At 43.7% G+C, this 13,423-nt stretch overlaps 1 protein-coding gene across 1 annotated transcript in view; it reads right to left on the minus strand.

The window, feature by feature from the left end:
* adgrv1 (adhesion G protein-coupled receptor V1) overlaps positions 1-13,423 on the minus strand; it is a 407,915-nt gene that overhangs the window by 296,963 nt on the left and 97,529 nt on the right. Inside the window, exons 22-26 of the mRNA XM_048593741.1 lie at positions 12,705-12,875; positions 7,171-7,351; positions 3,607-3,806; positions 986-1,115; positions 276-356 (exon numbers count right to left, since the gene is read on the minus strand). Of these exons, the coding sequence (XP_048449698.1) occupies positions 276-356; positions 986-1,115; positions 3,607-3,806; positions 7,171-7,351; positions 12,705-12,875 (763 nt within the window). The remainder of the gene's footprint in view (positions 1-275; positions 357-985; positions 1,116-3,606; positions 3,807-7,170; positions 7,352-12,704; positions 12,876-13,423) is intronic.

Below are 13,423 nucleotides of genomic sequence, written 5' to 3' on the forward strand. Positions count from 1 at the left end.
TCTGCTCCTATGATGCTGCTTGACCTGCTGTGTTCATCCAGCCCTGCACCTTGTTGCCTCGGATTCACCAGCATCTGCAGTTCCTACTATCTCTAAAAATTGATACAGTTGCTTTATGTAAAACTGATGGAAAGAGTGAAAAGGCCATCGGGTTCATAAGTGCTCATTCACCATCCTTCCCTGTCACTAGTAGTAGTGGCAACTTAGGAATTAAATGTAAACAATAGTGGAGAGGCCGAATGAACACCAGTGCGTGATAAATGATAGGCTCTTACCACGAAGGTGGATAGCTGGAGGGAAGAAGTCCACTGCACCATCACCACTACCGCTGGTACCTATGTCAAAGAGTTCAGCCACTTCAAAATAAACACACAGCACATTCACACACATTAAAACAGACAAGGCAATGAAGAAGAGAAAACACACCGCTGACTCAGCTGAAAGATCAGACAGAATCTTTTAATACAATAAAGCAATATTATTTTAAGCTGTAACATTAATCGTAAGACATATTGCATTCAACCTACTTGGAGTATAATGCCATATAGCTTTTGCATTCACTTGGAAATACTTATAATTTGGGTTGAAGAGGAGAAAGTAAACTGAATTAACATTTAACACAAGCCAAATGTGATCATTTTAAAACAAGCTTAAAAATAACAGGTAAACCATGTGCACACAGCTGGCTTGATTTCAGGAATCTTCCCAGAATTTTGTGGAATTAACACCATGAAGCAAGCAGGAGACAATTTGTTTTACAGAGTAAGGAAAAAACACACAGTCTAACAAAGAGCAGTTTATTTTGGAAGCTCATCATATTCAACTGGTGAGCTTTTATTCTACTAAATCATGACAAAGCAAATCACAGTTACAAAGTGTAATCACTTTATGATGCCTCGATCTTTTATGTTGAAATGATATTAAGTACATTGAAGAATGAAAATACTCTTCGTTGCAAACCAGAATTGTGACCACCTGTGCTTACCTTCTCTTTCAGAATTCAGAAGCACCATCTTAAAGCGGTTTGGCAGTTCAGGAACAAGATCATCAGTGATATTTACAGTTATGTACTTATATTGTTCTCCAGGCTTAAAATCCAAAATGCCAGATGTTTCCTGCAAACCAATTTAAATTCAAATTTAGTAGGTTTTCGCTAGCTCACCATTTTAGGTTCTTTGATGACCAAGTATTAAGGTACACGATGAATGCAATCAAAAATCTAAGGATAGTTGGAGTCGCACAAAAAAGCAGAAAATCTAGTTTCTGAGACAATTGGCTAGGATTTTTATCTGGGCGCAAATGCATTTTTCAGTGTGAGAACAGCAATACTTTGACATAACTCTTCAGGAGAACCAATTTTACTGTGAATGTTCAACCTCACATAAATTTCCTCTGACCTGTTTGTTGGTCAGGAATGCCTAGTGTGCAACACCAGCCACCAATGAGGTTGAGTTTAGCATTTTAAATGGGAGACAACAATCAGATTCCTTTCTACACACCATTTTCATCTGGTGGTGCAAGGTTTTGGAAGCTGATTGAATGAATGCTGGATTTGAGAGTTCATGAAGAAAATGGAGAACATCCCTGGGCATTGGGAACATCCTGAAACACTTGAGTATAAAATGTTATTGCACCTTCAAATGTCACTATGAGGTGCTGCATGGTAATGTAGTTGTGTTGTTAAAGCACTGAATCATTATTAGGATTGAACCTTTAAAACTATTTTGGCCCTTATATTGAACAGTATAGTTTCATTGTTCACATGAATTATAACATTTTTCTAGTAATAAAGCAGTTAAAATGTTACAAAATATCACACCAGCCTGTGTCGTATTTTCTACTGTGATTCAAATGGCTCCAACTAATTAAAAAAAATTATTTTGTCACTTAAGAAAAATTTGCATTCGGAAAAGTTTAAATATCTGTTTCCAACTATTCAATGACAGGCATTTATCCTTCAAAATTGAAATGGCATCGTGCTTTCTCAACCTCATCCCCACCTGAGGTGTAGTGACCCCTCAGGTTAAACTCAAGACTGGTCATCTCTCTATTCTCGAGATAGTAGGAACTGCAGATGCTGGAGAATCTGAGATAACAAGGTGTAGAGCTGGATGAACACAGCAGGCCAAGCAGCATCAGAAGAGCAGGAAGGTTGATATTTCGGGCCTAGATCCTTCTTCAGAAAAATCTTGTTATCTCTCTGTTCTCCTCTGGGACTATGACAACCATGTTTTTATCAAAGTATCCTTCTGTTATTTCATTGATAATGGATTCAAGCATTTAATCAATGATTGATGATGGGCTAGATGGTCTATAGTCTTGTTTTTACTGTTTCCCTGCTCTATTACATGACAGTGTTACATTTGTGCTTTTCTCTACTGGTCTGGGCCAGTTTAACATCTCATTACTAATGCAACTAGTGTCGATATTGCTCTTCATAATCTCTCCAACAGTCCTCATTGAAACAGAGCTGGTTATCCTGGCCTAATAATAATGGCACTGAGACAAAAGCCATAAGGTAACTGACTGTGCTGTAATATAATTCTGCCATTAATGATGGCCCACGTCATCTGGTGGATGCCTATTGAGAGCTGCTAGATCTATTCCAAATCTATCCCATTTAGCTCTGCGTAGATGGCACACAGCACATTACAGAATGTTGACAGCATACAGAAAGGACCTCATCTCCACAAGAGATATGCAGTGGTCAATGACAACACAGACGGATGCATTTGCAAAGTTAGTTTGGTGAGGACAAAATCAAGAAGGTTTTTCTTCTCTTGTTGGCTCTCTTCGTAATCAGGAAGATCCAGACTGACTTTCAGAATTCAGCCAGTTCCATCATTAGTGGTGCTATTGAGGCACCCTTGTTGGGAAGACCCTCACCCACAGAACATACTGGGGATTGACTACTCTCAATGTTTTTTCCAAGTACTGCCCAATATGTAGGGGTACTGATTCATCAGCTCTGAGAAAGTGATAGGTTGTCACCAGCAAGAGCCTTCATTGCCCAGTTTAACCTAATGCTATAAGATTTCATGGAGTCCAGAATCAATGTTGAGGACTCCCTGATCAAATCCTAACTGTATACCAATGTGCCACATCTTTGGCGGGTTCCTCCTGCTGTTGACATGGGATCTGAGCAGGATGATGGAGGAGATCGTGACATTGGTTGAAACATGTGATGCTCTGAGCATAACAGTCAGACTGTTGCTTAACTAGCCTGTGGGACAGTTGTTCCAATTGTGAAACAAGTCCCCAGATGTTAGAGAGGAGGATTTTGCAGAGTTAATAGGGCAGACTGAGCCATTGTCACTTGCAATGCTGCGTGATATGCCTGGTTTTATTCTCATCTGACTTCTTCATTGCAACTTCTCCATGGATTGCTAAGCCACTTCACAGGGCAGTTAAGAGTCAACCATATTGCCATTAGCCTGAGGCTATACTATCTTGGACTGAAATAATCTCTTCAGTACATTGACATTTTGGTTTGTTTTACTCAATGGTTCTGACACAATTGCTATAAAATCATTAATCTTACTGAGAAAAGTGTTGAAGATTTAAAGAGAATATCTTTTGTTTAAAAAAAATCAGTTTTCAACTCACCTGGTAATCAGATGGACTGGAAGCTGTCAGAGGAACAGTTTGGTATGCTACCATGATATTTCCCAGAAGACCCTGTGCACGGACAACTAGCAATCTGAGTAGGCCAACCTCCTCCTTCACTCTGATGCTTGGTACGGAGAGGGCAGGGGGGATAACTGAGTCACCATCAGGTGGTAGCTGCGTGGAAAATTGTAGCAAACCTGAAACAAGTTACAATAAGTGATGACTTTAAGGCTCATTTACAATACTTACTAATTTGAAGTGTCTTTCCAAACCCTTAATCATAGTTGCTTATAGATAATTGTTTCAATGTGAAGTGGTTAACAAATTGAGATAGATGTGCTGCTAATTTCAGAGGAAGGAGCCAGAAATTGGACAATATCTGAGTTCAAACCCATTTTTAGATGAATATGTCAATCAGATTTTTTGCACCATTCATGTCAGTTGAATTTTTCTTTTCCCTCTCACTTGGATTGCATGACCATAGAGCTCGTGATGAGGCTTGTTTTTTTTTATTTCTACCTGCTTCATCCCAATTCCTAAAATATTCAATCGTTGTGCTCATAATTGTCTTCTATTTCTATGATTTCTCTCATTATGCCGGTTTTTGTTCCAATGTTAGTATCATTTCTGTGAGTTAACCTTCTCCTGTTCTTCAGTTAAACAGCTTACAAATCATGCCTTTATTCTTATGTCCACATTTTCCTAACTCTTCCCTCTGATCTGTTACTTTATTTAGATGCTGTATACCATGTTATCCTTCAGTTTTGACAGATGCTCCCAACTGAAAAATTAGTCCTGATATTTGTCATAGAAACAGTGAGGCTAATTGCACTCACTGTTATTTATGCTTAAAGATTGTGCAACTCCAGGTGAGGTGCAGATATGCACTTCAGTGCCAATATCCAAAAATTACTGTTTACAGCGAGCCACATCTAGTTTTGGAAGAACAATTTCTTCCTAACTGCATCACCACCAAAGTCTTGCAAATGGTATGAAATATCAGAATCAGATACAAGTTACACCTGCCATAGAAAGTTAAGATTTAGCAGGATAATCTCAAATAACTTTCTCTCAACCTGATAAATGTTGAATTACAGCCACAGAACCATTCTGACACTGAAGATTAATTAGTAAATTTGTAGCCTCGTTCCTTCAGAATTATTTGTTGGAAGTTTTAAATATGTCAAATCACAAAGCTGCACCTTTTTATTTTGACTCTTCATTTTGTCTCTGTCTCAAAATTTTCCTTTCCTTTCTTTCTGAACCTGACTGGATATTGAATCCACTTATTCTAATTCTCTGTCCTTGCATTGTAAATGCCACAAACCTTCAATCTGATTAGTTATGGATATACACAATGATTTGCTTTGTTCACTCAGACCCCAGATATCCTATTTGCCTTCTTATGACATTATCAACCAAAATACTTCCAGCAACTTATCACACAAACCTAAGCAAACAAAGACATGCCTGATTAACAGCAGACACCACCAAGATGTCTCAAGACAGCATTATTTGACCCATAAACTCAACCTGAACTGCTATGTACTTTCAGTTACTCTTGATTTGATTTTTGCTTTTTGTCCTTTGCCCAGTTGTAAGCTTGATGTTAGATGGTATGGAGGCATTATGCATTAGTTAGTAAAGCACTAGATAGCTAATACAAACAGGAAACACTAGGGTAAAGGATATTAAGCACTTACTGTACCAAGATAATTCAGCACTGCTGCTTCTCAAGCAAATAATGATGGATTAAAGCCCCACAAAAATAAACCATGTTATTATTTCTGGGAAATACTGCACTGTCAATTAAGCTTCTTATGGAATAATATAACGAGGTTTATAATATATAATATGATGAGGTCACAGCACTACTCAAGAACACAAGGATCTCCAGATATTCTGACTAACCCTTAGCCAACACAGCAAAACAGGTTAACTAGCCATTTGTGACCTTATTCTTTCCTAAACTGAAAGGTTTATCTGTTAACTTAACAACCATGAACATATCTCAAGCAAATCATTAGCTATGACGTATCTTGGGGTTTCCTAGGGATTTATAAGTGTTATATTAAGCAAGTTCATTCTTGATTTTGACCTTTTCACATCCCTGTTCAATGCCTTTGAATAATACCATCATAATTTAATCCCTGAAGTCAAAGAGTTCCAATTTCATCATCTCTGGCGAACAATTGGTTTTAGCTAGTGCTCATCAGTAACACTGAAGTACATTCAACACTTTGGGGCTGCACACTGCTTTGGCAAACCATACAGTGTTCCAGGGTCATCACAAAGATGCAGATAAACTCCAGATTATCTTCTCCACTGCTATTAAATTCCTCTATCCCACGTCCTTCACCCTCAGCAACCGCCATATGTGGTGGAGACTTTTAAAATATTGTGGACTAGTTTATCACTAAGAGTGACACTGTCCATTCAGTTACCTGCTGATTGTCCACTAAGCTAACCCTTTCCTCAATACAGTAATTATTTGGACAAGAAGCAACATTACTAGACCTATGTAGAGCTTTCTGAAGGAGAAGATACAGCTGCATCATCTCTTTTCCAGTCTTAGACTTTTTGGCAGCTCAATTCCAGCCAGCATGGTTGCTGTGCTGCCTTTATTACACATTGTGTTGCATTGTGGGAATTGGTTAACTCAGTTAGCTGGATGGCTGATAAAGGAGAATGATGCCAACAGCACAGGCTCAATTCCAGGACTATCTGAGGTCCCTATAAAGATCCCACCTTCTAAATTTCATCCCTCACCTGAGGCATGGTGACCCTCAGGTTAAACCACCACCAGTCATCTCTCTGTAATGAAAGAGCAGCCCTACAGTCCTCTGGGACTATGGCAACTTTACCTGTATTGCACATCAAGAGAAGTGCCATTCTATCTATTGGAGAGCTTTTTCCTGCTCTTATATTTGTTCTCCTCTGCCACTTATGCCAAGTCAGATTTCCATGAAAATGAAAAAATGATTATATCTTCTTGCCTGTCGAAATTTGGCCAAAGTTCAAATATACCAATTTCAAATGAGAACTAGCAATGGCTGTTTTAACCTCAAAATATGGGCTGTTTGCCACTTGAATATTAATTCAGCCAATAAATAATAAACAAAAACACCCAAATACATAATCTTCAGCATAAAAGTGCATAGAAGTCGCTTCTACAACGTCACTTTGACATCATGGAACACAGTAAAGCTATAATCAAGACCAATTTTCATCTCAAAAGTGAAAGCCTCAGTATATCAGGATACTTTACAAATTACAAAGTTGCTGGAAAAGCTCAGCAGGTCTGGCAGCATCAGTGAAGGAGAAAACAGAGTTAATGTTTCGGGTCCGGTGACCCTTCCTCAGAGCCAAAGGGTCACCGGACCCGAAATGTTAACTCTGTTTTCTTCTTCACAGAGCTTTTCCAGCAACTTTGTTTTTGTTCCTGATTTACAGCATCCGTAGTTCTTTTGGTTTTTACTTTACAAATTACATGGTCCTAAATAGTAATTAATTTTTAATCACAATATAAGCATTAGCATGAGTATTTTATCACATAATTACCATTTGGATGGTCACTGGATTTTATAGTGATTTCTGTGCTGGCCTTCTCTGGGTCTATACTGGCTCCACTGGTTGGAGTGGAGCCCATTTTACCATCTCCAGAAATTGCAGAAACCAGAGAAACGATGAAGTGTTCAGCAAGCTCAGGCAAGTCGTCATCTATGACATGTATATTCAAAACCTTCATAAAAAGCGGAAGCACCAAAATTAGAACTGAGACCCAAAAAAATGAATTCAGCTGGTAAATAATATGATCAGGAAAAATAATCAACCACCCCATGCCTTATTAGAACCTGTCCTGTTGAAATCCTAGTTTTTAAAATAGTTAATTTTACTTTCTATTTATTCAAGGATTTTGTTCCAAATAAAATTATACAGAAGAATCTGAAGTAGACAAAATAACTGAAACAAAGAATTTATCTTATGCAATAGATGAGGTGATGTCATAAATTCTTTACAAAAATATATGCAGTGCACGCAATGAGAATCTTGCCTCCATGAAGATTGAGAGAACCAATGCCTGAATACAACTAGATTAATAGAAATTTCCCAGATTTTTCTGTCTCTTGAAATGACTCTGGATTTTGAAAAAAAAATTAACTGACTCCCACAATAGGTCAGAGACAGTAGGAACTGCAGATGCTGGAGAATCTGAGATAACAAGGTGTAGAGCTGGATGAACACAGCAGGCCAAGCAACATCAGAGGAACAGGAAAGCTGACGTTTCGGGCCTAGACACTTCTTCAGAAATGGGGGAGGTGAAGGGGGTTCTGAAATAAATAGCGAGAGAGGGGGAGGCGGATAGAAGATGGATAGAGGAGAAGATAGGTGGAGAGGAGACAGACAGGTCAAAGAGGCGGGGATGGAGCCAGTAAAGGTGAGAGTAGGTGGGGAGTTAGGGAGGAGATAGGTCAGTCCAGGGAGGACGGACAGGTCAAGGGGGCGGGATGGGGTTAGTAGATAGGAGATGAGGGTGGGGCTTGAGGTGGGAGAAGGGGATAGGTGGGAGGAAGGACAGGTTAGGGAGGCGGGTATGAGCTGGGCTGGTTTTGGGATGCGGTAGGGGGAGGGGAGATTTTGAAGCTTGTGAAGTCCACATTGATACCATTGGGCTGCAGGGTTCCCAAGCTGAATATGAGGTGCTGTTCCTGCAACCTTCGGGTGGCATCGTTGTGGCACTGCAGGAGGCCCAGGATGGACATGTCGTCTGAGGAATGGGAGGGGGAGTTGAAATGGTTCGCGACTGGGAGGTGCAGTTGCTTAGTGTGAACCGAGTGTAGGTGTTCTGCAAAGCGGTCCCCAAGCCTCCGCTTGGTTTCCCCGATGTAGAGGAGGCCACAATGGGAACAGCGGATGCAGTATACCACATTAGCAGATGTGAGGTGAACATCTGCTTGATGTGGAAAGTCTTCTTGGGGCCTGGGATGGGGGTGAGGGGGGAGGTGAGGGGCAGGGGCAGGTGTAGCACTTCCTGCGGTTGCAGGGAAAAGTGTCAGGTGTGGTGGGGCTGGAGGGGTGTGTGGAGTGGACAAGGGAGTCACGGAGAGAGTGGTCCCTCCGGAAAGCAGATAAGGGTGGGGAGGGAAAAATGTCTTTGGTGGTGGGGTCGGATTGCAGATGGCAGAAGTATCGGAGGATGATGCGTTGGATCCGGAGTTTGGTGGGGTGGTACGTGAGGATGAGGGGGATTCTGTTTTGGTTGTTATTGCGGGGAGGGGATGTGAGGCATGAGTTGCGGGAAATGCGGGAGACACGGTCGAAGGCATTCTTGACCACTGACGGGGGGGAAGTTGCGGTCCTTGAAAAATGAGGACATCTGAGATGTACGGGAGTGGAATGCTTCATCCTGGGAGCAGATGCGGCGGAGGCGAAGGAATTGGGAATAGGGGATGGCATTTTTGCAGGAAGGTGGGTGGGAGAAGGTATATTCTAGGTAGCTGTGGGAGTCGGTGGGCTTGAAATGGATATCGGTTTCTAGGTGGTTGCCAGAGATGGAAACAGAGAGATCCAGGAAGAAGAGAGAGGTATCAGAGATGGTCCAGGTGAACTTAAGGTTGGGGCGGAAGGTGTTGGTGAAGTGGATGAACTGTTTGTGCTCTTCATTGGAGCAAGAGGCCTCTAAATCGCCGAAGCCAGGCGCCAACTCTCCAACACCTCCTCCTACCGCTACCTTGATCATGACCGCACTCCCGAGCACCAAACCATCATCTCCCAAACCATCCACAACCTCATCACCTCAGGTGACCTCCCACCCACAGCCTCCAAACTCATTGTTCCCCAACCCCGCACTGCCCACTTCTATCTCCTTCCCAAAATCCACAAACCTGACTGCCCTGGTCGACCCATTGTCTCTGCCTGCTCCTGCCCCACCGAACTTATCTCCACCTATCTCGACTCCATTTTCTCCCCATTGGTCCAGGAACTCCCTACCTATGTCCGTGACACCACCCACGCCCTCCACCTCCTCCAGAACTTCCAATTCCTCGGTCCCCAACACCTCATCTTTACCATGGACGTCCAGTCCCTCTACACCTGCATTCCCCATGCAGATGGCCGAAAGGCCCTCCGCTTCTTCCTGTCCCACAGGCCCGACCAGTCCCCCTCCACTGACACCCTCATCCACTTAGCTGAACTCGTCCTCACCCTTAACAACTTCTCTTTCAATTCCTCCCAATTCCTACATACAAAGGGGGTGGCCATGGATACCTGCATGGGCCCAAGCTATGCCTGCCTTTTTGTAGGTTACTTGGAACAATCCCTCTTCCGTAGCTACACCGGCCCTAAACCCCACCTCTTCCTCCGTTACATTGATGACTGCATACTACAACTGCGCCTCCCTTGTCCGCGGGTTTTATGGTGACGTTGGGATTGGAGAGGAGGGAACGGAGGGCTGCACATTCTGTGGGGGAGAGGTTGGAGTGGGTGAGAGGGGTGGAGAGGTTGAAGCGATTCATGTCTCGACGGCAGTTGGAGATGAAGAGGTCGAGGGAGGGTAGGAGGCCTTGGGGTGGTGTCCAGGAGGAGGGAGTGTGTTGGAGGCGGGAGAAGGGGTCAGTAGAGGGAGGGTTAGGCTCACAATTAAAGAATTAAGCGCGGAGGCGGAGGCAGCGGAAAAACTGTTCAATGTCCAAACGTGACCGGTATTCGTTGATGTGTGGGTGGAGGGGGACAAAGATGAGCCCTTTACTGAGGACTGACCATTCGTCCTCAGTAAGGGGGAGGTCTGGGGAGATGGTGAAACCCGGCAGGGCTAGGTGCTATTGTCTCCTCTGGAGCTGCTGGCTGTGGAGGCGACAGGCGGAGCAACATTGGTGGTGAGCGGAGTGATGTCGGCATCGGTGGTGGGCAGAGTTGCGTCGGCATTGGCAATGGGCGGAGTTGCGTTGGCATCGGCGGTGGGCAGAAATCCCTCTTCCGTAGCTACACTGGCCCTAAACCCCACCTCTTCCTCCGTTACATTGATGACTGTATCGGCGCCACCTCGTGCTCCCACAAGGAGCTCGAATAGTTCATCCACTTCACCTACACCTTGCACCCCAACGTTAAGTTCACCAGGACCACCTCTGATACCTCTCTCTCCTTCCTGGGCCTCTTTGTTTCCATCTCTGGCAACCACCTAGAAACCGATATCCATTTCAAGCCCACCGACTCCCACAGCTGCCTAGAATACACCTCTTCCCACCCACCTTCCTGCAAAAATGCCATCCCCTATTCCCAATTCCTTCGCCTCCGCCGCATCTGCTCCCAGGACGAGGCATTCCACTCCCGTACATCTCAGATATCCTCATTTTTCAAGGACTGCAACTTCCCCCCCTCAGTGGTCGAGAACGCCCTCGACCGTGTCTCCCACATTTCCCACAACTCATCCCTCACACCCCTTCCCCACAATAACAACCAAAACAGAATCCCCCTTGTCCTCACGTACCACCCCACCAACCTCCGGATCCACCGCATCATCCTCCAAAACTCCAGCAATCGGAAATCGACCCCACCAACAAAAAAAATTTTTCCCTCCCAACCCTTATCTGCTTTCCGGAGGGACCACTCTCTCCGTGACTCCCTTGTCCGCTCCACACTACCCTCCAGCCCCACCACACCCGGCACTTTTCCCTGCAACCGCAGGAAGTGCTACACCTGCCCCTACACCTCCCCCCTCACCCCTATCCCAGGCCCCAAGAAGACTTTCCACATCAAGCAGATGTTCACCTGCACATCTGCTAATGTGGTATACTGCATCTGCTGTTCCCGTTGTGGCCTCCTCTACATCGGGGAAACCAAGCGGAGGCTTGGGGACCGCTTTGCAGAACACATTCACTCAGTTCGCACTAAACAACTACATCTCCCAGTCGCGAACCATTTCAACTCCCCCTCCTATTCCTCAGATGACATGTCCATCCTGGGCCTCCTGCAGTGCCACAACGATGCCACCTGAAGGTTGCAGGAAGAGCACCTCATATTCTGCTTGGGAACCCTGCAGCCCAATGGTATCAATGTGGACTTCACAAGCTTCAAAATCTCCCCTCCCCCTACCGCATCCCAAAACCAGCCCAGCTCATCCCCGCCTCCCTAACCTGTCCTTCCTTTTACCTATCCCCTCCTCCCACCTCAAGCCCCACCCCCATCTCCTACCTACTAACCTCATCCCACCCCCTTGACCTGTCCATCCTCCCTGGACTGACCTATCTCCTCCCTACCTCCCCACCTACCCTTACCTTTACTGGCCCCATCCCCGCCTCTTTGACCGGTCTGTCTCCTCTCCACCTATCTTCTCCTCTATCCATCTTCTATCCGCCTCCCCCTCTCTCCCTATTTATTTCAGAATCCCTTTCCCCTCCCCCATCCCTCAATAGGTCACATGGCTCAGGATTCTAATTTTAATTTTTCATGATAAATGCATGCAGCTCATAAAAACACAAGTCTAGAAGAGGCTTTAATGCCAACAATGTACCATTTCCTACACTAGTCCTACTTTCCCATACTAGGCCTATAGCCTTGAATGCCAGGTACACTAACTGTAGTTGTCCAGACATTCAGACGCAAGATCAATAATCCCTAAAGAATGCCCCAGGAGGCCATTTGAAATCAAAACACCCACTATATGTTAGTCTTCCTTAAAATGTGCTGTTGAAGATCACACTCTGGGACTTCTGCCTTCTTCCATAGGCCAAGCGTGTTTACCAGCTCAAAGTGCAAGACAATCAACTTCCTACCCTTCCAGAAACAATGAGCTACACTGGAGTGATCATTTGTCACTCACACTGTAGAAGCGGTACACTAATGGAGCCTGAGGATCAATGTTTCTTGAGCATCATGTCAGCATCACTAAGTCAGTGCATCTGACTTAACGATCATCTTGAAAATCACCCTGACAATATCATGGTCTCCAGCTGTTATGGTTCTCTGTTATACTGCAAGGTAAGAAATTCAAGAGAACGTGTAAAAACTGCAGCTATGTTGCACCACCTATTGGTACTCTAAGGCACTCCACACCCTGGCATCAAGAATTAATTTTCAGTGCTTCAATTTATCATTACCTCTGAGCTTTGCCAAGGTTCAAAGGTAATAGTGCCAGTGGAATTGCCAAGATCACTGATATTGCTGTTGTCAAGTTCAATCTGTGAGATAGTGTAATTCACATAAACATAATCTAAGGCACCTCTTGTTCTTTCCACAACACATGAGATTGTAGATCCCTCTTCAGATGTCTGGAAGAGAAAAACAAAGTAAAAAATTTATTGGTGGGTAGTTCAAATGATTCTCAAATAAAACATATGGGATTTAACTGGAAGGAGAACAGGAAAAAATATACTAATAAATGAGAGAATAACAGAATAAGCAGCTATGGATCAGTTAGCCAATTGACATTTTAAATATTAGGGAAACTCTCAGGGCCCAAAATTCTTGAACTAATGTTCCAATGGCAGTGTACACCAAGGGTGTCCTCCAGCTACTGACTGAGATGGATATTAACCACGTTCTGATCCTGGTAACAGAATTATTTTAACATTCGGCGTAAATAACAAACTGTCTCACTCCAAGTAGCCGATGGGGAAATAAGTGACAGACACCATGCTACTCCAACAAAGAGTGAAAGAAGGTCTTGTTAAACTGGGAAAAAAAGTATCATTGTAAGACAATCAATCCTGTAGGTATCAATTGTCTTTGACAGGGAATACTTTTTGTGGCCAACTACAGAAAATACAATTGAATCAGAGATAGTAGGAACTGCAGATGCTGGAGAATCCGAGACAAC

Source organism: Rhincodon typus, chromosome 3 (genome assembly GCF_021869965.1).
Source record: "Rhincodon typus isolate 14 chromosome 3, sRhiTyp1.1, whole genome shotgun sequence".
Classification (NCBI taxonomy): Eukaryota; Metazoa; Chordata; class Chondrichthyes; order Orectolobiformes; family Rhincodontidae; genus Rhincodon; species Rhincodon typus.